Below are 27,336 nucleotides of genomic sequence, written 5' to 3'. Positions count from 1 at the left end.
ATATATGGCAAAAAATATGTTTTGTACTTCTCTACGAGTAAATATTTACAAGACAAGTTTTTTATAAGCTCAGAAAAGTTCTGCGAAATATGAATTGTTTTTTTGGATTTGTTTATGTATAAGGCTCCGTGCAGACAGAGAGCGTTCTGCGTTCTGCGTTCCGCGTTCTTCTATCTATAGCGCAGCGCCGCGGTCTGACTGTGTTCTGTGTGCGCCGGCGCTATAGATCCTTCGCATCACAAAGAACGCGGAACGCAGAACGCAGAACGCGGAACGTAGAACGCAGAACGCTCTCTGCCTCCACGGAGCCCATGAAAACTGTTTCAGCCGTTTTTAATTCATAATTGACTTGACATGCAATATTTTCAGAAAAAGATCATACCTAACTCTTAACATCCCCGTAATCATGACCCTGTAACTTTGAACTTACCCTTAATGTTATAAATTCGAAAATGTATTTTAGTGTGCTTGTATGCTTTGCTTTCACACCTTACTGGTTGAACTCATTTTGAGGAATTTGAGCAAAATATTAGACGATGCTTAAAATAAGTCGCGCAAAAACGGTGACTTTAAAACACTAAAATTAGTCTCACTTTGTAATAAAATCACAGATTAAAATATGTAATTATATTTCATAAACACAAAATGAATGACTGAAATATCTCAAATTATTTTTTTAGAATTAACGATTCCTTCCAAATAGATGCAAAGAATAATGTAAAAAAAATTGCAATTTATGTATATAAAACAAAGTCTCTTTCTCTGTCCCTATGTCCTATGTATGCTTAAATCTTTAAAACTACGCAACGGTTTTTGATGCAGTTTTTTTAGTGATTCAAGAGGAAGGTCTTAGTACCTAAGTATACAAAGTTGATTAGGTTTCGGCAAAACGGGCGAAACCACGGGCGGAAATCTAGTAATTGAATAAATATATGTTTCAGTAAGATAGGTATAGATAATAGACAAAAAAAAGAAAATTTTTTATATGAAATATCAGCAGTTTTACAAAGAAAAATCACAGTATGAATATTAGAAGAATGCCTAGTAAATATAGTTCAAGTTTTGGAAATTCATTTGTTTACAGCTATACAACACTAGCTTACCGCCCGCGGCTTCGCTTGCTTTGTCTATAACCTAATAAATCTTAATATATATAAATCTCGTGTCACAATGTTTGTCCTCAATGGACTCCTAAACCACTTAACCGATTATACTAAAATTCGCACACCATGTGCAGTTCGATCCAACTTGAGAGATAGGATAGTTTAAATCTCAAATCGTTTTAGAGAAAGCGGGCGAAGCCGCGGGCGGTAAGCTAGTTATATACTAAAACCTTCCTCTTGAATCATTCTATCTTTTAAAAAAACCGCATCCGTTGCGTAGTTTTAAAGGTTTAAGCATACAAAGGGACATAGGGAAAGAGAAAGCGACTTTGTTTGATACTATGTAGTGAAGAACATGATTTATAAGTTGTAGTTGTAGTGTGGTTATAGTAGGTACTTATTAAGCTAATAGTAACATATTACACATTATTTTAAGGTACAAGTCCGAGACGGGCCGCAGACCGCAAACTGCAACAGCAAACTGCAAGCGACACCACTTGTTTCTATGAACATCTATGAATCGCTGCGCGTTGCGTCTGCAGGCAGCAGTGTCGCCGCGCTTAGAATCAATTTCATAGATGTTCATAGAAACAAGTGGTGTCGCTTGCAGTTTGCTGTTGCAGTTTGCGGTCTGCGGCCCGTCTCGGACTTGTACCTTTATAATACATTCAAAACTACTTTTAAAAGATCTAGTCTTCAATTTTCTCCCTTCCCGCCATTTTAAATGACATTTCTTTTTTTTTTCAAATTCTTTGAAAATTATATTTGGAGATTCACGTCAAAAAGTGACGTTTCTTAACTTGACGCTGACAGTCTTCGCTCATTGCCATAATCGAAAAAAAAGATCCCGCTATTTTGTGACAGTGACATTTCTTTTTTTATAATTTAAGCATGCAGTGTAAAAATGTCTTCATCTTTGTTGATCGACTTTTCGTCCACTACTTCAAGGTTTTCTTGGTTTTTCACATGTCGTTTGCCGCTGACATGTGTGTGCAGGTTTTTCCTTGGATTCGGTACTTCTGTGTTGCAAATCAGACAGTGTACGGCTGTATCGCTGATCTGTAATTTTTTTTAAGTATTATTTAATCTATACTTAATATTATAAAGCTGAAGAGTTTGTTTGGACGCGCTTATCTCGGGAACTACTGGTCCGATTTGAAAAATTATTTCGGTGATAGATAGCCCATTTATCGAGGAAGGCTATAGGCTATATATAATTTCGCTAAGACTAACAGGAGCGGAGCACAGCTAGTACTCAATAAGCTTACTAATATATATTTTAATTAAGTGTATTTTGTAAATGAATGAATTCAAAAAATATAAATGCGATATATTTGTTTGTCACAACAAGCGACTCCATATAACTTTTGTATCTAGAGATATATATGTATAAAAGCAACATAATATTTCCTATTTGGTCTTTTAATAGTGGAATAAATTTTCTGAAGATTTTTATTCACTACTAGCTGCAACCCGCGGTTTCACCCGCATTGCACTGAAACAACACCGAAAGAACTTTTCAAATCGGTCCAGTAGTTCCTGAGATTAGCCTGTTCAAACAAACAAACTCTTCAGCTTTATAAAATTAGTGTAGATTTTATTTACTTATATGAACAAAACACAAAATTTATTTCACATACCTTCCTTATCAAAGCGGGCAGCCAGTGCACATCAAAATTCCTCTCCAATTTATCCATATGCGACGCCATATTCACGTGTTTTAACTGATCGCACGCGTCCAAATCAATTTGACAGATAATACAACGTCGGCCATTTTTTTTCCCGATGATCCCATCCCACGAGTCCCGCGGAAGTTTTAACGTTTTATTCTTGAACGCGACCATTTTGTGCGATCGCGCGCTTTTCGCTGTCACTTTGCTATTTTGATATTCGAAGTGGAACAGAATTTTCACTTTAACTTCTTTGTACGTGTATGCGACCTCTTTGGTTGTTTCAACTTTATGCCTTTTTAAGATGGCGTCCGATTGTTTTGTTTTAAACGAATCGCTCTCGACGTGGATTGACCAGTTTAAATGGTTCTTCAAATTTTTCTTTGTTACTAGAACATTGCATATTGTGCAGTGATAGCCTGTTGAGTTCTGAAATTAACATGATAATAGATAAATAATAATACTAAATTAAAGTTTGCCGAGCACACGTGTCAGAAGTGAAACTTCTTTGGCAAGGTTCAAGGATGCCAACATCGTCGCCTGTGAGGTAACGGTATTACGCGACCATGAAATTTTACTCTCAACGCGCCTAAAGAAGTTTCACTTCAAAAACCACTATCTACTTAAATTCCTAACCCACCTGTCGAATCAAATTCTTGCTATACTCATCCAAATATTTACAATCATTCATATTATTAACATGTTTCACGCTATTAACATGGCTCTTCATATCAAAAACATCCATTGAACAAACGAAGCAAAACCTCCTTCCATCACCCATTGCAACTAAACTATGAAATGCCGTTATAGACGCTGTTATATTATGATTTTTTAACGCCAAATAAACATTTTCTTCATCTTCAAAATCTTCCATTTGACTTGAGTCTAAACAAAGTTCATTCGAACTGTTTGAATCGTTCAATTTAGGCTGATTTATATCAATTTCATTCGATTCATTTGCATCAATTTCACGCGATTCATTGTTTTTCAATGATCGTTGGATGGTTGAATCCTTCAACAGTACAACTTTATTTTCATTTTTCTTTAATTCGTTTTCTATTACTTCAACTTTCTTATGATTCAATTCAAGTTTCGATGTGGCTTTTGATGCATTACTTTTGTTGAGTGGGAATTGCGTCGCAACTTTCACGTTAATATTGAGTGCTTTATTCAATAAAGACACATGCATTTTCTCTTGAATGTGGTTCTGTAGATTCCATTTCGTTAAAGGTATTAAAGTATTGCATATGGTACAATGCATACCGTCTGGTACCTGAAGAAAATTTCAAATTAGTATTCAAAATAAATATGTGTTCGATATTATGTGAATATTAATTAACTAGCTATGCCCCGCATTGCTCCGCTCCTGTTGGTCTTAGCGTGCTGATATATAGCCTGTAAGCCTTCCTCGATAAATAGGCTATATAATACCAAAATAATTTTTCAAATCAGCCCAATAATTCCCGAGATTAGTGCGTTCAGACAAACAAGCTCTTCAGCTTTATAATAGTAAAAAATATTATAATATTAGTAAGCGCTTTAACGAATTTGAATGCCTGTTGTTTATATAATTAGCGAGTGTTAATATAAATAGAGAGTTTATTTCATAAAAAAATAGAGTTCTTTAATAGAAAAACTAATCATAATAAAGAATAAGAATAAAATAAACTCGCTGCATAAAGCTCGAAAAATGATGGTTTAAGCAGTGTAAATATTTTTTTTCTGAAAAAAATAAAAAAAAACAAAAACTTACTAATCGAAACAAGTTCACTCCAAACTCAATGAGAAACGGATTCATTTGTAACATATATACATGTCTATAATCAATTAAATGCTGTGTTATTAGGTTTCCCCCTACCGTCATACGGCAAATACAGCAAAAATATCCGATTTGCGACACAAATACCAGGTTATACGACAATACCGGTATTTTCATGCGGTAACCGAATAGTTGCACTATGATATCGTTATCAGGTATGATACCGGTATGTAAACCGTTATTTATAACCACATTTTGTACGGGAGTATCTGTTTTGTTGGCATTATCGTTTCCGTTATCCTTATTCCCGTTAGAATTTGAAGGGAGTTCTTGCATAGAGCTATTTTCGTTATTTGTATTGTTTTCAATTTTATTTTCATGAGGTTTTGTAAGAATTTTTTCTAAATGATTTTTTATGTTGATATGTAATATTAAGTTATTGCAATGTCCACAGTGGACAAAGTTATTGCAAACCTAAAATGGAGAAAAAAACGTAAAAAACTAAATAAAAAATATGTAAAAATAAATTACTATGAGGATGAAAGATGGTGAATAATAAATTAACGTAATCAAGAGTGTAGCCTTGATAACGTGAATAAAAAAATAAAAAATGTAACCTCATCTGTAGGTAATATTTTCAATATTGACAATTACAAGAAATATTAACTTAATTTTCTCATCAAAATCGTTTAATCGATTTTTTTGGCATAACTAAAAAATCGATAGTATCAAACTAATCTATTATATCGATAGTATCGATACCAGATCGATTTGATAAATTATATGAACTTAGGAGAATCGATTCAAAATCAATACTCGATCGATTATCCGGCAATACTAGCATCTTGTTAAATACATACTCACCCTCCTCACTATATAATCCTTTCTACTCTCAACTATGTCACAAGACTTCAACCTCAACACATGGCCTTTACTCGAACAATGTTTCTTCAAACCATTTAGCGACCCTTGTACTTTACAAGCCATACAATAGAAGTTCGTTTTCAAATTCAATACCATGTGCCACGAGTAAAAATCGATTTTATGCTGACGTCCTTTCACTGGGACAGCTGTAAGCATTGATAATAATTAATAGACCTGTTATAAAAAAAAGTGACGGGCACACGTCAGAAGTGAAACTTCTATGGCAAGATTTAAGGTACCAAAATCGTTGCTTTACTCAATGTCGTGACGGTATTGCCATGACGCGACCTTGAAACTTTACTCTCGACGAGCCTAAAGAAGTTTCACTTCTTAAACTATAAAAAACAAGCTGAAACTCATGAAATTATTGTTGCCACCGATCCTTGATAAGTCTACAAAGATTGAATTAATCCGTTTGAAGTAAAAATCTAGTTAAAAGGAGTCGGTTATTTAATACAAGCATATACAAGTTAAGCTAATAAAATGGTGTACAGTACTCCAAAAGATGATAAATAACAATAGAATAACAATAGAAATCCTCATCACAGTTCGGTAACTGTCATATTCCCCGAGCGTCCGAAGACGATATGTATATAGAGTGGTTAAATACATTTTAGAAATACGACAATTAGCGAAGATTTGTATGCGCTTCATTAATTTTCGAGTACTGTAAAAATATATTGCGTGATAGGTTAGGCAGTTTTGATTATTTATTTGTTCAACTGTAAAGTACTAATGCTGGTAGCAAATGTTATCCACAGTACCAAGGAGGTAGTCAAGTTAAATATTGAATAAATATTTTTTATATAGGTACTTTTTTATATATATATTTTTGTATGTGCACGGGGCTGGGTTCGATATCAGTTTGAATGTAATAAGAATGTACTGTGATTCTACACAACTGCCTAATTAATGTAGTCTTGCTGTGATTTGTTATCAGCAAGTCAACAACTGAAATAGTGACAACTTTATTGACAACTATTCATCTACAAGAACATTAAATCAAAAGTTACGTTTAACAATATATAAACTGACGTAGAAGCGAACAAATTATCAGTTAAAACCGTTCCGCATTATCTACATAAACATTCAACACACAAACATAGTAACTTACACATTCACGTACTCCATAGTGAGACAAAGATAGAATATACATTTAAATCATTAGTCGAAAAGAGATAGCAACGTAACTGACTAAACGCAACCCGGCTAATTAGCTGACTTCAGACGGAACGTCTACGCGTATGCCGCTTCTACCTTAGTTTATGTGTATCCAACTAATATTATAAACGCAAAAAGTTTGTGAGGATGGATGTAGGTGTATTTGTAGGTACGTATGTTTGTTACTCTTTCACGCAAATACTACTGAACTGATTACAATGAAATTTAGCACACATATAGCGAATAACTTGGATTAACACATAGGATAAGTTTTATCCCAGAAATCCCACGGGAACGGGAACTATGCGGGTTTTTTTAAACGTGGGCGAAGCCGCGGGCGGAAAGCTAGTACTACATATATATGTTAATATGTACTTACATACGAATTTTGGAACATTCTTCGCCACCGTCGCGTATGACTCACCACTAACTGCCAAACGATTTTCAATACCGTTATCCCCGGTTTTGATATTTCCGCTATCACTAGTAACGTTTCCGTTATTTTGTTTATTTATTACAATATTCCGTTTCTCTTTTGCCTTTCTAAGACTGTCCTCCACGTCGGTTTCATAACCTGTATTCGTGACGTCATTATCAATCCTGTAACGGGTGACGTCATCATTATCTATTCCTTTAATGATTGCGTAGTCAAGGTTGTCTTTATGGCTTTCGCTGGTATAATGGTCATCTGAAGTTAGTGTGAATAGTTCGTTGCAAACAGCACAGTGGTATTGCTCTTTGATCTGCAATTTAGAGATTATCTTTATGTAATCCATGTAAAATACATGATATTTTGCGCACTTATAGAGAGTGCAAAATCGAAGCATCATTTTAAAATAATGCATTTTTATATAGAAACGTAAACCAGAATTAAACTACATTTAAAAAATAAAAAAGAAGATTAATTAGAATCGATTCACCCACTCGAAAGTTCTGAGGTAATAAACCCTAAACAGCCGTATAAAGAACCTGCTCCTTTTTTGAAGGCAGAAAATAGTTACACAAAACATAAGCTACTTTAAAAAATCTTTCCTAAGTTAATGTAATATGAATTACTAGTTGTGCACTGCGTTTTTACCCGCAGTGCTCCACTATTGTTGGTCTTAGCGTGATGATATGTAGCCTATAGCCTTCCTCGATAAATGGGCTATCTAACATCGAAAGAATTTTTCAAATCGGACCAGTAGTTCCTGAGATTTGCGCGTTCAAACAATAAGTATAGATTATTCGCGGCTTCAAATCTCCCAGCAAAACTTACCTTACGCGTGATGCTCATGCCAAATTTTTTGATTGGCTGATTTTCTTTTAAATTTCGTTTATGAATGTAGTTCCTCAAATGTTCCAAAGGTGCAACAGGTTGGGAACACACACAGCACCAATGCACGCCGTTAGAAATAACAATTGTGTTCCACTGGTATTCAGATAACATGATTGTGGAATTAAAAATGAGTCCTTGTTTAGTTTTCTTCATTACTAGGAATGGCTCTTCTGAATCTGAAAATAGTATCATACATCACTATATTCACTACATAGTATAAAACAAAGTCGCTTTCTCTGTCCCTATATCCCTATGTATGCTTATCATTAAAACTACGCAACGAATTTTAATGTGGTTTTCAAAGTGACATTTCTTTTGCGCGTTGAGAGTAAAATTTCAATCGCGTCATGACAATACCGTCAAGTCACGGAGTAAGACTTTGATTTTGGTATCTTGGCAAAGAAGTTTCATTTCTGACGTATGTGCTCGGCACGCTTTTTTTTGCTACATTTTTGTATTAGTGCCAAATAAACGAAAAATAGTACGGATATAAAAATACATACCTTCATCATCGCTACTAGGATATATTAATTCTCTAACAAGCTCAAAGTGCACCATTTCTTCTCCATAATCCTCTTCTTCGATAAAACTATCACCATTTATTTTGACAATGGTCTTATTTGGTAAGAAACTGCATGGATTCGTCAACACATTACTAGCAATAATAAATGGACTATCAATTCCGTCTACGCAATGACTATTCATATATGCTTCTAGTTCATTCATTTCGATTTCGAAAGTATGTTTTTCGTTTATTCCTTGAACGTAATCTTCTGTTATAAAGGGCTCACCAATTTCTGTGACGCAATCTTCCGTTATGGAAGGCTCGTTTATTTCTGTTATGTAATCTTCAATTACAGAAGGCTCGTTTATTTTTATTACGTAATATTCCGTTATACTTGGCTCGTCTGTTTCTGGTATGTTAGTTTCATTTACAGATACATTATCGCTATCTGTGTCTTGTTCATTTATTTCGTTTACGTAAGACTTATTTCTATACGTTTGTGTGTTAATTTCATCTAGCGAATCTGAGTAACTATATGTTTCTTGTGTGTTAATTTCATTTACAGAAGAACTATCACCATCTGTTTCTTCTGTGTTATTTTCATTTAGCGAATCTTCATTTGTTTCTGGTTCGTAATACTTGTTTCTATCTATTTCTTGTGTGTTATTTTCATTCACAGAATCATTCTCTGTTTTTTGTATGTTATTTTCATTTACAGAATTATTATCTGTTTCTTGTGCGTTATATTCCTTTAGCAAAGCATTCCCACTATCTGCTTCTATCTGCTCATTTTTAGCTGGGTTTTCTACGTTGATTGCTGTTAAGAATGTACTTCCATCTGTATCTCTTATGCTAGTTTCGATACTATCTGTTTCATGTATATTTGTTTCCGTGTAGCAAGGATCAAGTCTCTCTTCGTCTGCTTCTATGCTAGGATTGTCTGTGTCAACTTCATTTACCAATTCGGGTTTCTGTTTCCTATCAGCGGATCTTGTGAAAACACGTGTTCGTTGTACGTATTCATTTGCTGGTGAGAGGCTTTCTCTTTGTATATCATAGCTGCATTCATTTTCTAGCGTTATTCTTCGTGTCAACATTATTTGGGAAGTATTTGGTTCGGGTAACTGGTAATTTTCATGGGAGGTATGAGGTATTGTGTTATCTAAATTCTTTTCTGAGTTTGAATCAGCTGCTTCTTCAGCCACTTCAATTGGTTTTTCCTTGTTTGTTCTGAAATAAAATAAACATCGGTACGACATTACAAATACTTAACTCTTTTTTCTATGAGAGATGCTATTTCTTATAATTGTTATGTCATTAATAACTTTGATTTCAAAAAAAAAAAAAATATACGTGATCTTCGAAAACGGTTGCTATTATAAAATTTTCGACTGCTTTGTAAATCATTCGATTCTAATATTAATGATAACGAAATAATATTAACTAATTAAGCTTAATGAACCCTAATTTATTATTTTTATCGCTGTTAAAAAACAATAATGTTATTAAACAATCATTAGGTAAATATTATTGTATTGAGACATCCATTAATGAAAGAAAATAAGCTACTACGAATGGGAAATATTTTAAAAAATATAAATTACTAGGAAATGAAGGTACTCTTATATATTTTATGACTAGCCGCTCCGCGCGGTTTCACCCCCGTGGCTCCACTCCTGTTAGTCGTAGCGTGATGATATATAGCCTATAACCTTCCTCGATAAATGGACTATTTAACACCGAAAGAATTTTTCAAATCGGACCAGTAGTTCCCGAGATTAGCGCGTTCAAACAAACAAACAAACAAACTCTCCAGCTTTATAATATTAGTATAGATTCGTCATGACTTTTCAGCAACCAGTAAAAAATATTAACTACACACAATTTTTTTAAGAGCAGTGTATAACATTATCCTCTGGTTATGTCCGAGAGTGAAATCGCGGGCCATAACTAGCTAGCATAGAAAAATTGTTAAGAAGCACGAACACGAAAACTATCGTCAAAGTACTCGTTTCGTCATCAAGTATTTGTACTAGCGGTCCGCCCCGGCTTCGCCCGTGGTACATATTTCGCAATAAAAAGTTGCCTATGTAAAGATTGTCTGTCCCAAATTTCATCAAAATCGGTCCAGTAGTTTATGAGCTTATTCATTACAATAAAATAAAACAAACAAACAAAGTTTTCCTCTTTATAATATTAGTGTAGATGGGTATTTTAAAACTAAAAGCGCCCCTGCGGTGCGTGGAAGGAACTAATTCTTATCACTACATAGTATAAAACAAAGTCGTTTTCCACCATCTGCGTCTGTATGCTAAGATAAAAATTACGCAGATTTTGGTTGGAATGGTTTAGATAGAGTTTCAAAGGAAGATTTTCATATACATATAATTTAGTATTCCACAAAGCGGGCGAAGCCGTGAGCGGTATGCTAGTCCTACGCCTAATTATAATCTATACATATAATATATCTGTAGAAGGGACAATTCTGTACATTGAAAATATTAAAAAAATAAATAGCACTGTTACTGGATCTCACTGTTACTGTGTTACTGGATCGATACCAAGCCCAAATATGTGATTAAAAAAATGTTTGTCTGTCTGTCTGTCTGTCTGTCTGTATGTTCAGGCATCACGTGAAAACTAACGGTTCGATTTCGATGAAACTTGGTATAATTATACCTTATTATCCTGGGCATAAAATAGGATACTTTTTATCCCGGAAAAATACGTAGAACAAAAATAAATCTTAATTTTTCCGCGCGGACGGAGTCGCGGGCGGAAGCCAGTATATAATAAAAATGCGAAATTTTGTGAGAATGGATGGATGGATGTTTGTTATTCATCCACGTAAAAAATACTGAACCGATTACAATGAAATTTAGTATGTAGATAGTTAGCTGAAGACCAAGGCATAGCGAAGCGAAGCATAGGCTATATTTTATCCCGGAAATCCCACAGGAACGGGAAATATGCGGGTTTTCTTTAAAAAAGCGGGCAAATCTGCGCGCGGAAAGTAAAAAAATATGTAGGTAACATACTTAGTATAATGACGTCATGCTTGATGACAATTAGATCTTAGTATTTGATAGTCTTCATAGCGCTTCAGTACTTACGTTAACACGAGTCCCATTTTGTGCAGGTAATGTTAAGAGGAGGTGGATCAGTATCTGAAATAAGATAATAAATAAATACAAATTTTATTTTGCAAGAAAAGTGGAAGATTTAAAGATGGTACCTAGTACCTACATAATACATTGTTCATCAAAAACCGCCAATTGATTGGCATGCAAAAATTTACAATAAATATAAATAAATATAAAATAACAATAAATATTTTCAGGACAATTTTTCACACACGGCACGATCTGATCCCATACTAAGCTTTCGCTTGTGTTATGGAAACCAAATGACTGATAAACATACATATATAATTTTAAAATAAATACTTATATAGATATTCAACACCCAGATACAGAGCAAACATCTATGTTCATCACACAAATATTTGCACCGGGTGGGAATCAAACCCACAACTTCTGGCTTGGAAGGTAGGGCCACTACCAACCAAGCCAAACCGGTCAGTCGAATGTCAATTTCATACATATAGTAAAAATATGTCATTTTTACAAATACAATTTAATCAATACATAACAAAATGTATTTAATTACGTCAATGTACTATGTGTGTACTTAAAAATAATATAAGTAAATAGTACTAAGCATACTTTGACCCTTCGGTCAAAGGAAATTCCCTTTGGAATGAGATGCTTCACCGCAGTGAAAAATGGATCAATAATTATCACTCTCCCAAACACATTAAACTGATTTGACATGACATGAGAATTAAGGAAAAGATGAAAATTTGATATCTATTACATATAATAAATCTGTAGAAGGGTAAATTCTGTACATTGAAAATATTGAAAAAATAAATACCAGGGGGTGTTACTGGATCGATACCAAACCCAAATATGTGATTAAAGCAATGTTTGTCTGTCTGTCTGTCTGTCTATCTGTATGTGCAGGCATCACGTGAAAACTAACGGTTCGATTTTGATGAAACTTGGTATAATTATACCTTATTACCCTGGGCATAAAATGGGATACTTTTTATCCTGAAAACTGAACGTAAAAATATCTTAATTTTACTTAATTTTTCCGCGCGGACGGAGTCGCGGGCGGAAGCTAGTCTATACTATTATTATAATGCTGAAGAGTTTGTTTGAACGCGCTAATCATGGGAACTATAGGTCCGATTTTAAAAATTCTTTCAGTGTTAGATAATCTATTTATCGAGGTTGGCTATGGCTATATAACATCACGCTAAAACCAACAGGATCGGAACCACGCGGGTGAAACCGCGGTGCGCAGGTAGTATTTAATAAAAAGTTTCAATATTTAACACTTACATAGATAAAACATCTTGAAATTAAATATTTAGCACAATTAAGGGCCGATTTTTCAATGCTTGGATAAAACTAATCCGTCCCATAAAGTATTAGACGATAATATTAAAATGTCACGTAAACTGTCAAATACGGGCAATTAGAATACGTTTTTAAAATGGTAGTTTTATACATTATTCGACGAATAAGTTTTATTCAAGCATTGAAAAATCGGCCCTAAAACAAAAATATATTAAATAATTTTACTTGTATTATAAAAACTGTATAATCATAGAGGAAAGTAATACATTTGTGTATTTTTCTGGAAACTAGTTTTTAGATTTGTAGGGTAGTTTGTAAAATATTACTATAAAATTATTTTTCATAGCAGCAATATTTTTTTCCAATATCACTGTCATTAATGTTTTTACTTAAATAAAAATAAAGTTTTTCTGTATGTCTCTTCTTCATGTCTAAACTACACAGATGTTAATATAAAAAGGAATATCTAAACTACTGAACTGATTTTGATGAAACTTGTTACAAATGTAGTTTGATACCTGAAAAAGGACATGGGATAGGTTTTATATCGGAAATAATTCTATAAATATATTCATGACATTCATTCCTTCAAAATCCCACAGGCCACAGGAACGGGATCTTTCAGCATTTATTTATCTATGCGGGCGAAGCCATGAGCGGAAAGCTACTTTTGTAACTAAGAAACAAAGAAATAATATAATATGTACCTACTATTAAAATTAAGATTTAATAAAAAAAACAATATTAATTTATAGTCGTCATTGATAGCGATCAATATTCATACCGATTCCCGAGCCATATTATTTATTTGCTTACTGCTTAATAATGTAATAGAAATATAATTCTAACTTACAATTTTAAACTGCGTTTCCAAAGAGAACACAAAGAACTACATTTACATCACGGATCCATCAATTTTTATAACAAAACAATGTTTTTGTCTTGTTTTAGTTTATAATGCAACAAGTGCCGAATGTGATGCCAAATTCCAAAACCAAAATGCAGTTTGTAAAATAACAATAACACAGCAATATCACAGCTGTTGATGAGTGAGTAAATCTAATATCTATGGACAACATTTTTAGGTTCAAAAACAATTCTGCTTTGGGGATTTTCCAGTAAAACAATATCATGCTACAATAGTTACCAGTAAAAAAAAAAAAAAACTTTTATAATGAATTTTAATAAGGATGTACGGTTGTAAATAGAAACTTTATAGACAAAAGCATATACGTGTATATTTTTTGCAATAAGATATTAATTTCAATTGACAAATTAAACATAAAAAAAAGTTCTTTTAAATCTCCGAGTTTTCAATATACTCTAATAGTGTTTGTTATGGCTTTTTTTCCTTTTCATTGGATATACTTTTAACTGTTTTGCTTTTACCTTTTGTCAAAATTAAATAGTATTTCTAAAATAATTTGATTAAGAATCTACAATAATTACGCTAAGAGAACGATATCTTTTTCAGATATATTGTAAGTTTATATGTATATGTACAGTAATAACTAGAAGCTTGACTTATAATATTATAGGGAATATGCATGAATTTTTTTATCCGATAGTTTACAACATTTTATAAAAATTTCGCAGTCAAAAAGTAATTAAAAGTACATAGGTAATAGGTATATAAAAAAAGACGTGTGGCACTCGGGGACTGCCGCGGTAAAGCTATTGCATAGCATGCCTTCAAGCCACACCTCCGAGCCCGTCGGAGTGGGGAGCGTGAGGTTTTTCTTTACGGAATTTCTGGATTCGGTCCCCGCGCTCAAGGCCCGCGATAGAAGCTATGCAATAGCTTAAAAATCTTTAAAAAAACCCAACTCAAATCGACAATGGAGAAGTTTACTCATGTTGACAGCCAGTATGGATAGGAAGTGGATAGGAACAACAGGAATCATTATATCCTACAATTTAAGCAATGCAAATTAGATGATTATTTTTTCATAATCGTGCAATAATTGTCATGGCCTGCCAGATCCTGATCAGTGCTCAAAGATCAGAAACAAGACGCAACAGCAAACATGCGCGTTTCATACAGCAGCTGCAGTACATTCACGATACGAACTTCATTCTATGATACGTTGTGAATTGTCTTTGATCTCATACAAATGGACGTAGAGCGAGAACTAACACCTCCTCCACACTACTCGCGAAGTTGAACGAGGTTAGACGAATAGAATAGTGTAGAGGGGCACTTCGGCTTACTTCGTCCAACTTTACCTCGCCTCGGCCGACTTCCGTTTGTTGTCGGTTTTTGCGCCCGAGTCAAAGGGCACGAAGTTACCTGAAGTTCGTTCTGAATATGAACGTATGCATTCCTCGCGAAGTTGAACGAGTGTGTAGTGTAGCACCGCGGACTTCAGTCAACTTCGGCCGAGTACTTCGCCGAGGAACTTCGCGAGTAGTGTGGAGGAGGCATTAGCGAGAATCACGGAACCTAAGAGCAATTAACCTATAGAGTACTTGTATCGAGCGTATACAATTTACATATATTTGTTTCTCTCTATCTAAAGAAAACGTCGTATGAAAGAATGAGACAGCTATAGACAACAAGCTACGTTTCAACATAGTCATGGCACCATTTTTACTATAGGTACGTATTTAGATAGATAGAAGGTGATAGTGATGGGATGTGCTTCAATCGATAAAATCGTGAATGTATTTTGCATTTACGGTTTCGTGAAATAATAAATAATAAAAAAAACAAAACTTATAATTAATTTCAGTTGAATACATTATTTGTTTAATCCTACGTATATAATAAATGCGAAATTATGTGAGAAGGGATGTTACTCTTTCACTGCGGAACCGATTACAATGAAATTTTGTACATACACACATAGGTTAGGTTTTATCCCGAAAATCCCACGTGAACGGGAACTGTGCAGGATTTTCTTTAAAAACGCGGGCGGAAAGTTAGTACATTATAAAAGAAATTTTAAAACTTGAAATGTAATTTAAAATAAAGAAGGAAATGATGATAAAGTTAAAGGAGTGAGGAGAAAGGCACAGTCAGCATGAAGGAATCATGCAGCATTTTAACAAGTTAATAAAAGGACAGTCTTAATGAAAACATTTTCCTAACATCCTACTAATAAATCGAAAGTTTGTGAGGATGGATGTTTGTTACTCTTTCACGCGAATACTACTTAACCGATTACAATGAAATTTGGAAAAATTACTTTTGATCCCGTAAATCCAACAGGAATGGGAACTATGCGGGTTTTTCTTTGAAAACGCATGTATATTAAGTATGTATTTCAATAGTAGTTTCTCATCTATGAGAACTGTCATTTAATCAACCGTTTAATTTTCACATAGTTACACATTTAAAGTAGGTAACTTATGTGTAAAAAATTTCAAAATAAAAATTCACTCTCTTTAATCAAATGTATTTATTATCTACAGGAACAAAAAAAAAACGTAAGCGTAAGATTGCACAATTCTTCTAGAGTATCCATCTTGATAACACGTAGGCTCGAAATGCAGTGAACACAATATTGCAAATTGTGGCGGCGTCCAATCAACTCATGTCTCACGTTTTATACCCATTTTTTATTTAGCTCTGGAAATCTAAAACAAAATGAATTTATTAATAATCTGAAAGAGAAATTAATAAACAACAAACGAAAACTAAAACACATAGTGCAAATAAAACAACCACGTGGTATGTTTTATTTTCCTGCGGTAAAAAATTTACATCTATTATTTGCAACAACAACTACATATAAATCTGATTTATGAAACAAAATAAATAAATCAACGTTAATATGAAATAGATTTTTTGTCATAAATCGATAATATACGCTAGATGTGTTACAACACTACGGTGGTAAACAAAATGCCAAACGTGATATTATTGTGACGTTTTTCAAAAATTATTTCATTATTTTATATTCCACAACCCCATAAAGTGGGTAAATGTTACAGTTACAACATAAAATTACAAAAAAGCGCTTGATAAAACCTTCAAATAGGTTTAAAACATAAATATTTATCAATTTGCTGAAAATCACTTACCGATGGAAAGATATTTTTACATTGTTTTTATCCAAAACTCCCATTCGACTAGTGATAGCCGGTTGCTAAACATACAATAGTTATTTTAGCACACTGACAAATAAAAAGAAACACTGTACACTTTATATTTTCTAAATATTTCGTTAAAAACACTTGACGCACTGAGCCCACCAGCTGGTTGGAAAACAAACTGACTGCCGGCGCGCTACGTTTGAAGACAGTGCAGATACTCTATCGCTATCTCAATCTGGCTTATGCTGTTATTGACTAAGAGTAAGTAGATTAGAAAATATGTATTTTGTTCTGTCTTAATATAAGAACTCTATAGGTTAATTGCTCTTAGCACGGAACTATAGACATAGTACATAATATTACTTGCTCTGTGACAATGAACTCAAATGGTGTATTCATTGTCTGTTAATGTCAATTTCTCTTGACAGTTGACAGACTTGACTTTTGGAACTTGTTCGAAGTTAGGGGTTTTTTTTTCACTTTTCAGTTTCATAAAACTTTATTAATTATTTGTGAACTCAGGTCTCAGAGTATTCGTAATTACTTTAGAACAAGTATAGTTCTCGTAAAGCTCTAATTTAATCAGTTTGCTTAGCTGACGTGCATTTTATTTCGAATTATTTTTACTACAAAGCTCCACGACCACGCCATGTGTCAGCGTTCGCTAAGTTCATTTAATGGAAAAATAGCAGAGATTCCTGGTGTTTACGTAGACAACTTCGAGAATGTGGAATCGGTGAAACCACGAGTGTATTTTCTGAGTCATTGCCATTCAGATCACATGCAAGGGCTACATTCGGGTAATTTACTGGATTATTTGATAGAACATGATGTGTATATTTACACCACGGAGTTATCCGCCGCAATAATAAATGACGACAAAAAGGACACGAGGATTATGGACTATGTGAAGGTGCTTAAATTAGGTATGTATGTTTAGCTCGGACATCACTACATAGTATAAAACAAAGTTGCTTTCTCTGTCCCTATGTCCCTTTGTATGCTTAAATCTTTAAAACTACGCTACGGATTTTGATGCGGTTTTTTTTAATACATAGAGTGATTCAAGAGGAAGGTTTTAGTGTATAATTTATCAGATTTAACACAAAGCGGGTGAAGCCGCGGGCGGTAAGCTAGTACTTATATAAAGACATACCAAAATTGTTAAAACTATATTTTTGGCTTCAATTGTAGATCACATCCGAAGTATTGTTTAAAAAAATATTCCATGTACAGTTTTGAACTTTTCTATGATGTTTAGATAAATTATTAATGCAATACTTACACATTTTCCATTACTTATTTCTATGTTAACAGTAACACAATAAGATCTTGTGTTCTTGTATTAAAAACAGTGTGAAAATGAATTTCCCATGGGTTGAGATGTTTCATTGTGGTAATAAGTGGCCAATATCACTTTTGCATTTATTATAAAACTAGCTGTGATGTTTTTCCCGCAGTGATTGCTCCTGTTGGTCTTAGCGAGATGATATATAGCCTTCCTCGATAAAGGGGCTATCTAACACTGAAAGAATTTTTCAAATCGGAACAGTACTTCCTGAGATTAGCTCGTTCACACAAACAAACTCTTCAGCTTTATAATATTAGTATAGATATATTAAAATTATATATGTATTTTTATCAGCTGTTTGTTTTCCATAACACAAGCAAAAAGCTTAATATGGTATCAGATAATGCTGTGTGTGAAATATGTAATGAAATTTTTGTTTACAGGTTCGTCACTAATAACGTTGCCGAGTACAAAAAACGAGGAGGAAATATTACTAACAGTTACCCTGATCCCCGCGGGGCACAGCGCAGGCGCGGTCATGTATCTATTCCAAACTGTGTCTTACACAGTATTATTTACAGGCGATTTTCGCATAAACACCTCTGATGTGCGCAAATACGCTGCGTTGCATACAGATGGTGTGCCGATGAAAATTAACACAATGTATGTAGATACAACGTTCATAGATTGTGCGTACGAGAATTTTCCGAAACGATCGGAGAGTGTAGAGGAGATGGTCAAAGAATTGGAGCATTGGATCAATAATGATAAACGAGGTGTAGCATTGCACACATCGGCGAAGTATGGATACGAATTCGCTTTTAACGAGATATATAAGCGGTTGGGCTTGAAGGTATACGTGGATGGAGATAGATGGAAGTTTTACAGGTAAATATTATTTAATATAATAACCTTTATTAATAACTCAGTCCCCGGAAATCTATTGTGTCGTGGACCGATCGGGCCGCTTGGGGCTCAATGGGTTAATCACAAACATGCAGAAGAAAAAAAAAGAAAGCATTATAACATGTTAAATTTGTGGCCTTATATTATTATAATTTATGTATAGCATTATATTATTTTATTATATCTTATGGTATGGTATATTATATCTTATTTTAGTGTATTTATCATGTATTTAGGATCATCTTTTTACGTTTAACTTTTTACTTACCTCCGCTGTAGTAATATTGCTTTTCACACATCTATTGGTGGCCTGTAAGAGATTACTTGTTAGTAATAAGGCCGCCTTCTGTGTTGTTTGTACTAGTTTAAATTCTATTGTACCTACTTTGGTTATGTTGGCAGCACAATAAAGTGTTTAAAATAAATAAATAGATAGATGTACGAAACTCAGTCAGTTTACATAGTTATTTATTTTTAGTAGTTTATTTTATTTATAGTTCAATTCTATTCTCATTTTACATGCAAGGAGAGAATATGTACATATTTAATTATTGTAAATTTGTTAATTAAAAATATTGAAATTCTGTATTATGAAATTTGCACATGTCCTACCTACATAGTATAAAACTTTCTCTGTCCCTATGTCCCTTTGTACGCTAATATCTTTAAATCTACGCAACGGATTTTAATGCGTTTTTTTTTAATAGATAGAGTGATTCAAGCGGAAGGTTTTAGTACATATATAATTTACTATGTTTTAGACAAAGCGGGCGAAGCCGCTAAGCGGGCGGGCGGTAAGCTAGTCTTTAATAAACGCCTACAGCTCTTTACAAAACTATTACCATAAATTTAGAAAAAAGTTACAAAGATATATTACTACTATAATTTAAATGACAATCTCTTTTGTTTCAGATTAATACCCCATCTGGTACCTGGTGTGACAAACGATTCGAAACACACAAAAATACATTTATGTACGAAACGCAAAAACGAACATACAACATGCATTCCGAGAAGCTACCCTCAATTTTTATATGTTCACTTATCGGCCATGAAATGGACTAATTATTCCCCAAATTTAAAGTCAGTCGAACGTGTGACGCCGTCACGAATAGACGTATGTTTCGCGACACACTGCAGTAGAAGCGAACTAATGTATTTCGTGAATTATTTTTCACCAGATAAAGTTGTTGGTTTTCCTAATCCTTTTGTGGGTAGACGTGGTGTAAAAAGAAAGGCTGAGTCTTGTGATAGTCAAATGGATAATGGAGAAAAGAAACTAGATCGTAATTTGTTAAAGGAAATATTTGGTTGATAGTTTTTTTGGAAGAACATTGTATGGGTAGCGCTGGAAGTCGAATCGCGTGTTGCGAAAGAGGGCTAGACGGAATTAGGACCAATATTTGTAAAGACATTTTTTGCTATCGTTGTAAGCCTTAGTTCCCGGGTGTGAAGGGTCAATCAGATTCTGACTGTGGCTGCTTTATTTCGGATGAATTGATTAATATCTAACCAACCCTTCTACTGTGTCAGACTTTCGTTCTAATGCAATATTTTGTGATAAAATATATAATTGTTGGAACCGCTGGTTAAAATGGTCTGGAATAGGATGCACCCTAAATGCTTTGCCTCCGATCCCGTCGTTGTGTGTGGGTTGCAGTCATAATTATTGCAGAAGTGGACATTTAGATAGCAGAAAGTAACATTCAAAGCTCAACGTTGCCGAAAACCCAGGAGAAGATAGTTAAACCTGGGCTGTATTCCAGTATGTGTCTACACGGGATTTCACAATAATAAAATAAATAAAATAAAATAAAAAATATAATAATCCCAGTCGCTAGGACTATTGCGAAATGCAAAATCAAATGGATAATGGAGAAAAGAAACTAGATCGTAATTTGTTAAAGGAAATATTTGGTTGATAGTTTTTTTGGAAGAACATTGTATGGGTTGTTGGAAGTCGAATCGCGTGTTGCGAAAGAGGGCTAGACGGAATTAGGACCAAAATTTGTAAAGACATTTTTTGCTATCGTTGTAAGCCTTAGTTCCCGGGTGTCAAGGGACAATCAGATTCTGACTGTGGCTGCTTTATTTCGGATGAATTGATTAATATCTAACCAATCCTTCCACTGTGTCAGACTTTCGTTCTAATATAATATTTTGTTATAAAATATATAATTGTTGGAACCGCTGGTTAAAATGGTCTGGAATAGGATGCACCCTAAATGCTTTGCCTCCGATCTCGTCGTTGTGTGTGGGTTGCAGTCATCATTATTGCAGAAGTGGAGACATTTAGATAGCAGAAAGTAACGTTCAAAGCTCAACGTTGCCGAAAACCCAAGAGAAGATAGTTAATCCTGGGCTGTATTCCAGTATGTGTCTACACGGGATTTCACAATAATAAAATAAATAAAATAAAATAATCCCAGTCGCTAGGACTATTGCGAAATACATGTACAGCTCATCTGGATTGGTATCCCGCCATCGCGTGATATTTGTCTCATCTGAAATGTTATTTGGCGTATAGCAGTAAATGCCTCACATGGGCTCGTCAATGAAACTGTGGGACCACAATTAATAATTTTTTTAATAATTTTTTTTGTAGCGTATTCTTATCGCCTTCGCATTGAATTGGTAAGATCATTTACAAGTAATAAGAAAAAAAGGGGACCCAGATGGGATCCCTGAGGCACGCCCGTTGGGATTACACTAGCACGTCATTTCAGCAACTCATCCACAACATAGCGGTTCTCTGACAATTGTTTTTTTTTTTTTAATTTTGTCCATTTTGCATTGACGATACGTGTTAAGTAACTGAACTTCAGTCATGTATTTTTATATCAGCTTATCGCATAGCCGTTGTTTGTGCTCTATCAACTTGCATTGGATGATAGGATGCGTTGTCCATTACCAAATTGCTTGATCCCCATCAGGTTGGATATAAACTTTCCTTACTATTTCTATTATTTTACCTTGGCGATTTGATTGCACCGAAAAACTGAGGTTTGATCACAAACAGTGTTTAACATTATGAGGCCACATTTAAAACATTGTTCGATATATTATCATTAGCAGTTTCTCCATTACTGATCGTAACCCCTTTTACATATTAAGCTGTCAAAATAGAGTGGGCATTGTTTGAATGTTAAATAATTTTGTAATTTGCACTGTAATTCTTCTATGTTATTATCGTAGTTTCCTGCTCCGTGACGCTGTTGTAAATTTCCTGTCCAATATAAAAATTGTCATTGTCATAAGCCGTGGTGTAATCGTAATCTTCCTGTCTTGTATTTCCGCATTTTTTGCTTATTTGTAAAATTGTTAAAATAAACTTGACATCAGATTTGGCAGGAAAAAATATGTAGCGTGGACCTAAGGAAGTGAAATATAACTTGTACGATATTATGCCGTATTGTCTATACTAAAAATGTCATTTTCATTTGTCAGAATAAATGAACTTCTTCAATTTCAGTACAATATGATTCTGCTTCCTCTTCATCGTGTTCATCATCTTCGTCACTAAATTCAAATGCTTATAACATTCTGATAACGGCAGAGGGCAAAGGAAATTTTTTAATGCTATTTTGGCGCATACTCGAACATGTATTTGATACCACTGGATCGGAAGATTCCAATGCCCTAAGAAATAAGTCTTCCATTGTGTGTTTCCTATCGTCTTTTCGACTGTAATGTTCGCAGTCGTAACGCAAATACTTATTTCTGGACTCTCCAGCTTGTTCTGACGAAACTCCGTCAAGCAGTAACGAGTTATATATAATTTCTTGGCCGTGAATGAGGATCTTGTGCAAAGTCGTCGTCATGGGGTGCCAGTTGTAATTAGCTACATATTTTTTGGCTAAATTTCTGCAAAAATTCCTTGAGTCTACCGGTAAACCACAGTTAATAGCCACTAAAATGACGTGTATGTCATCTACAAGCCATCTACTTAAGTATTTCATCAAATATTCCCCGTCTTTCCTCACTAGCGAAAACTCTTCGAACAGTATTTCCATCATTGGTTGTTCCAGAGGGACGTACAACATGTACTAGTATACCCAGGCTATTCATTATTTGCGCCTGACTTATCATTTTTCGGCCTTTACTAATTTTCCCTGCTGGTGACAACTTTGAGACTCGCCACTGTCTTACTCGGGGGTCATTTTAGTAACTCAAGTGGAGTAAGAACTCTAGAAATCTTATAAATGCATGAAGAGGACTCATACCATTTTTTATACCTTCTTTGTTAATTGCTGTAGAGAACGCTAAATCCAGGTCATTGAATTTAGTTGTTGTCAACCCACAAACGGGACACCTCAGTTGAGAAAATATATTGTTGATGATATTTTTAAATGCGCTACTTTGTATTAATTTCCTGGAAATCATTGCTCTCAATAAAATTGGGAAAAAACGTCGGTTTTTTAAGAGTCGTCTTAGGAACTATCGAAGCAGTTTAGACATAGACAAACATTTATTCACAAAAAATAACACATATTACAACTGACAATCATAACAACATAGCATAACACAGAACAATTAATACAAATAAAAATACGAAACCTAGGTGACAAATTAATACATTAAATAAATAAGTTGCTATTATGTGTTATGGCTGTGGTCCAGGCTCAGAATATACCATGAGTCGGCTGACTCATGACGCTGTTAATTCTGCCAGAACCGAGAAGGCAGATGGAACCAAAAAAGAAAACACTAACCAGTTTTGAAAATTTTAACATTTTTTTTTGATCGATTATGTCTTAACCTTTTATTAGATTATTTTAATGGAGATAATGTCATTTTGGATTTTAGTTATTCCGCTAAAAGCGCATAAAATCTCGGTGGCATCTCCACTAAGGTGAATCTTAGGCATATTCATTGCCACAAAAATTTGGTGGTTGGGTTCAGTTTCCTTTCAGCAGCAAACATCTGGATCATAGTTTGTGCTTTAAATTTTTCTTTGATTTCATTTTCTTTTGTGTACTTTTTCATTGCTTTTTACTCATTGGACTTTACACTTCAATGACAAAGTCCTTGCAAACGCCATCTGGGGATATTCCAATTATAGGGGATAATAATATTAAGCCCTGTTTCTCAATGTGGATATTTAATTGTATTTCAAGCTCCTGTATTACTAGATTATCCAATGTTTTTCCTCTTTTTATAGCTTTCGTCTCTGGCACTTTATATCCTCCTAATATACTGTTGACTAATGAACCATATTCTGCAGTTTTGAATTTCACTGCCTCATAAATTTTGGAACCAGTCACTCTTCCCTGACGCATTGCATACCACAATTCTGTGGTATCATGGAAAAAGGAGATAAGTACATACACTAGAACAGGGGTGGCCAACTTGATTGGACCCAAGATCTCTTGTTCACTAACGCGACCCTGTGCGATCTACCGTACGTAATTGGTAGATCGCACAGGGTCTAGAAATCTTAAATGAAACAGCATAATTCAGTACACAATCATGTAGCATTTTTTATTTAATTAAGAGAAAAAATATAAACGTGAATATTATAATATATACTAACTACTTATTTATGTATATTAGTGTGAGCATTGCGTTTGAGTATCTTCCATTAGTTTAGCATCTGGTTTGTAGTTGGAGATAACCAACCTTAAAAAATCCAATATATATGAGCGTCTAGTGACTAGAACTTTTCAGTAGAAGCAAATTAAGAAAACAACTCTTTTGTTTATTACATAATTATATTTTTTTTCAATGCTCTTTATTAGTGACTCTTATAGGATATAGTTAAACAATCGTTAGTTCTAAGAAGTTTTGATTAAAACAGTATTAAAAAAAAATAATTATTTTATATTAAAAATAATTGACTTGTCCCATTTTACCTTAACAAGAAAAATAATAAAAATATTAAATTTAATTACTTATCTCGTTTTTACATAGCAAAACTATGTAAAAACTAGATTTGTACATAGCAATCATTTTAGAGATCTTCAAATCCTTCCAAGTCCGGGTCCACATCATGGATGTTTGAATAATTGGTGTCTAAATTCTTATAAAATTCGTGGCAATTACTGACGATCAAATGAAGAATACTAAGGAGATCTTTTTTCTTTTCCTAACTTATGGGTAATGGTTTCTCGTAACATTTCTGAAGATTTAATGGTTCATTTGCTTTACCTCTTCTGCAAAAGGAGATGTTTTTGAATTCAGCTGAGTCTAGTTTTAAATTGTACCACACCTAATTTATTTTCGCCATTGTACCGAAACCATTTCACATCATGCCATATAAATTTGTCCCCAGATGAATCGACCTTCCTCATTCGCAGTGGACCCTTGAACAAACTGGCAAAATCTAGAAACATGTCGATTTCATGACAATTACACTTATGTTAGGACTTGTCAATCTAACTAAATTGTACCAATCTGATGGTGAATGCATAGACATATTAGTACGTTTCTTTTTTCGCTCTATTTGAGCATGAATCACTCATGTGTCAATACACTCATGATAGACATAATTTATTTAGTTACTCCCAAAACACTTCACTTGCAAAGTGTCGTAGTTAACATTTTTAAATTTCTCAAAAATCAAATTTAATTTTAATATCATATTATGCTTTAAATATTGCTTGTGGTTTATCATCACAGCTTGTACAAGCTATAGTACTCTCTAATGATAATTTGCAGTAGCTTGGTGAAACTTGTAAAGAATCAATTTCAACTGACCCTATTACTAGGTTGGCAGATGCAGATATTGGTATATTCCTCCTGAGTATATTGTTTCCACTTCTAAATGTTTGGCCATTTGGGATTACGTTGTAAGTATTAGAAATAATCCTGTCTACAGCAGGCTCATCATATGAACAATTTCCCTTACAGGAGATCATACCACACTGCAATAAGCTAGTGTATGCTTTAAATGTTTGCTTATCTAATGACATTTGATATTCACCAATCATATTTTTAATAGGGAAGTTTGTCATGCTTGTGTCTGCTTCATAAGCTTTCCCTTCAGCAATTACTATTGAATTTCTTAGATGCATTGTCTCCATTGTGAATGATGTCAAGACTATAGGCATATCTTTTAGTCCATCTATATCATTAACATTTAGATTGTAACTAGGATTATTAGAATTGAGTTTAATATGTTTAACATTACCCTTGTATTTAATATAAATACTAGTGTTGAGTAGTGCTTCTGCCCCCAAGGTTGCCCAAATAATAAATCCTTTTCTTTCATCACTTTATTGCTCTTCACAATACATGTGTTGTTTAAGCTAGCTGTTATGCACTACTGACTAATAATTATTCTAATAAATCTAAAAAGCGTCGGGGAAACAATGTGGACGCACACATATACAAAAAGCTCGATCAGCGAATTGCATTTGTGTGTCCCTACAACTAGTTTGCCAAATTTCACTAGTTTTATGGTAGACTTTATAGCATTTACTATATATAGGTTCCATTACCCATTTAAACCAAGTGCAGGATGTTTGGTGCCAACAAAATGAGTCACATCCAACAGTATCAGATTTGCATCCATACCCATGTGGTAGCATGGTTTCATTCGTGAAAGACCTGTGCTTATAACCTGCTTTGCAATTGCCACCATTCCAGCAGTTTCCACCAACTTTTTTGCATTCCCATGCTGTCTCAGTAACAACTTTAAAGCTGCAAGCATAGTATGCTCATTGATATCTACTTACAGCCTTTGAATTGCTTATCCTCAATTGTATCTTGTTTCCTTCTACTGTGTTGAAACGTATCACAGACCCTGTTATTATGGGTATAGAATACATATTTACATATGTGCATTGTGTGCTATCACATATCTTCCCGTTTGATGACAAGAACAACGTTTTATCACATGCATAGGATGGAGAAGTTGCTTGTAATGCTAATCCAATTACTACTGATTTTGCAGCTTGCTCACCTAATCTATGGTGTGGACTGTTAAGAACTTTCATTTCAATATCTTTGCCAAACTTGCTAGCTTCATATCCTTTGTGGCATATTTCTTCATATATTGGATCATCTCCAGTATCTCTTCCCTTAGTTTTAATCTATAATTTTTAATCATTTCTTGATCATTTCATTAAGCTTGTCATTTTGTGTTATTATCAGTCTAAAGTGGTATTTTTTGACCCCGTCATCTTATTCGATGCCCTGACTTTTCTAGTCTTTTTCCTATCATTTATTGTCAAATAATAAAGCCATATTTTTATAATCATATTCATAAATTGTTCTTTAAAGCAGATGGATTG

At 34.0% G+C, this 27,336-nt stretch overlaps 2 protein-coding genes across 5 annotated transcripts; one reads left to right on the top strand and one right to left on the bottom strand.

The window, feature by feature from the left end:
- Window positions 1-1,752: 1,752 nt before the first annotated feature.
- Window positions 1,753-13,920, bottom strand: LOC123704754. Of its 4 annotated transcripts, none has more exons than XM_045653228.1 (10): window positions 13,721-13,920; window positions 11,554-11,607; window positions 8,439-9,670; window positions 7,876-8,111; window positions 6,997-7,360; window positions 5,397-5,602; window positions 4,527-5,006; window positions 3,414-4,046; window positions 2,744-3,202; window positions 1,753-2,162 (listed from the first exon to the last, which is right to left on the bottom strand). In XM_045653228.1, exons 2-10 carry the CDS (start codon window positions 11,568-11,570, stop codon window positions 1,989-1,991), a joined length of 3,801 nt encoding a protein of 1,266 aa, XP_045509184.1. In that variant the 5' UTR covers window positions 11,571-11,607; window positions 13,721-13,920; the 3' UTR covers window positions 1,753-1,988. The 4 variants fall into 4 exon arrangements, with proteins under 4 accessions (XP_045509184.1, XP_045509185.1, XP_045509188.1 ...); XM_045653229.1 differs by lacking the exon at window positions 13,721-13,920 and adding an exon at window positions 12,850-12,898; XM_045653232.1 differs by lacking the exon at window positions 4,527-5,006.
- A 3,459-nt stretch (window positions 13,921-17,379) lies between these two features.
- On the top strand, window positions 17,380-21,525 carry LOC123704779 (protein artemis-like). The gene is made up of 4 exons (XM_045653278.1): window positions 17,380-17,831; window positions 18,640-19,084; window positions 20,015-20,412; window positions 21,020-21,525. The coding sequence occupies exons 1-4, from the start codon at window positions 17,555-17,557 to the stop codon at window positions 21,022-21,024; spliced, it is 1,125 nt and encodes a 374-aa protein (XP_045509234.1). The 5' UTR covers window positions 17,380-17,554; the 3' UTR covers window positions 21,025-21,525.
- The last annotated feature ends 5,811 nt before the right edge of the window (window positions 21,526-27,336 follow it).

This window comes from Colias croceus, chromosome 30 (genome assembly GCF_905220415.1).
Source record: "Colias croceus chromosome 30, ilColCroc2.1".
NCBI lineage: Eukaryota > Metazoa > Arthropoda > Insecta > Lepidoptera > Pieridae > Colias > Colias croceus.
This window is presented reverse-complemented; position numbering and strand designations above follow the sequence as displayed.

Coding starts and splice junctions, on each gene's coding strand:
- LOC123704754 (XM_045653228.1), bottom strand. Junction 5,007..5,396: donor AGGATTATATAGTGAGGAGG/GTGAGTATGTAT, acceptor TCTCCATTTTAG/GTTTGCAATAACTTTGTCCA. Junction 4,047..4,526: donor GAGTGAACTTGTTTCGATTA/GTAAGTTTTTGT, acceptor AATTTTCTTCAG/GTACCAGACGGTATGCATTG.
- LOC123704779 (XM_045653278.1), top strand. CDS start 17,555: ATGTGTCAGCGTTCGCTAAGTTCATTTAATGGAAAAATAGCAGAGATT. Junction 17,832..18,639: donor TGTGAAGGTGCTTAAATTAG/GTATGTATGTTT, acceptor TTTTGTTTACAG/GTTCGTCACTAATAACGTTG. Junction 19,085..20,014: donor GATAGATGGAAGTTTTACAG/GTAAATATTATT, acceptor CTTTTGTTTCAG/ATTAATACCCCATCTGGTAC.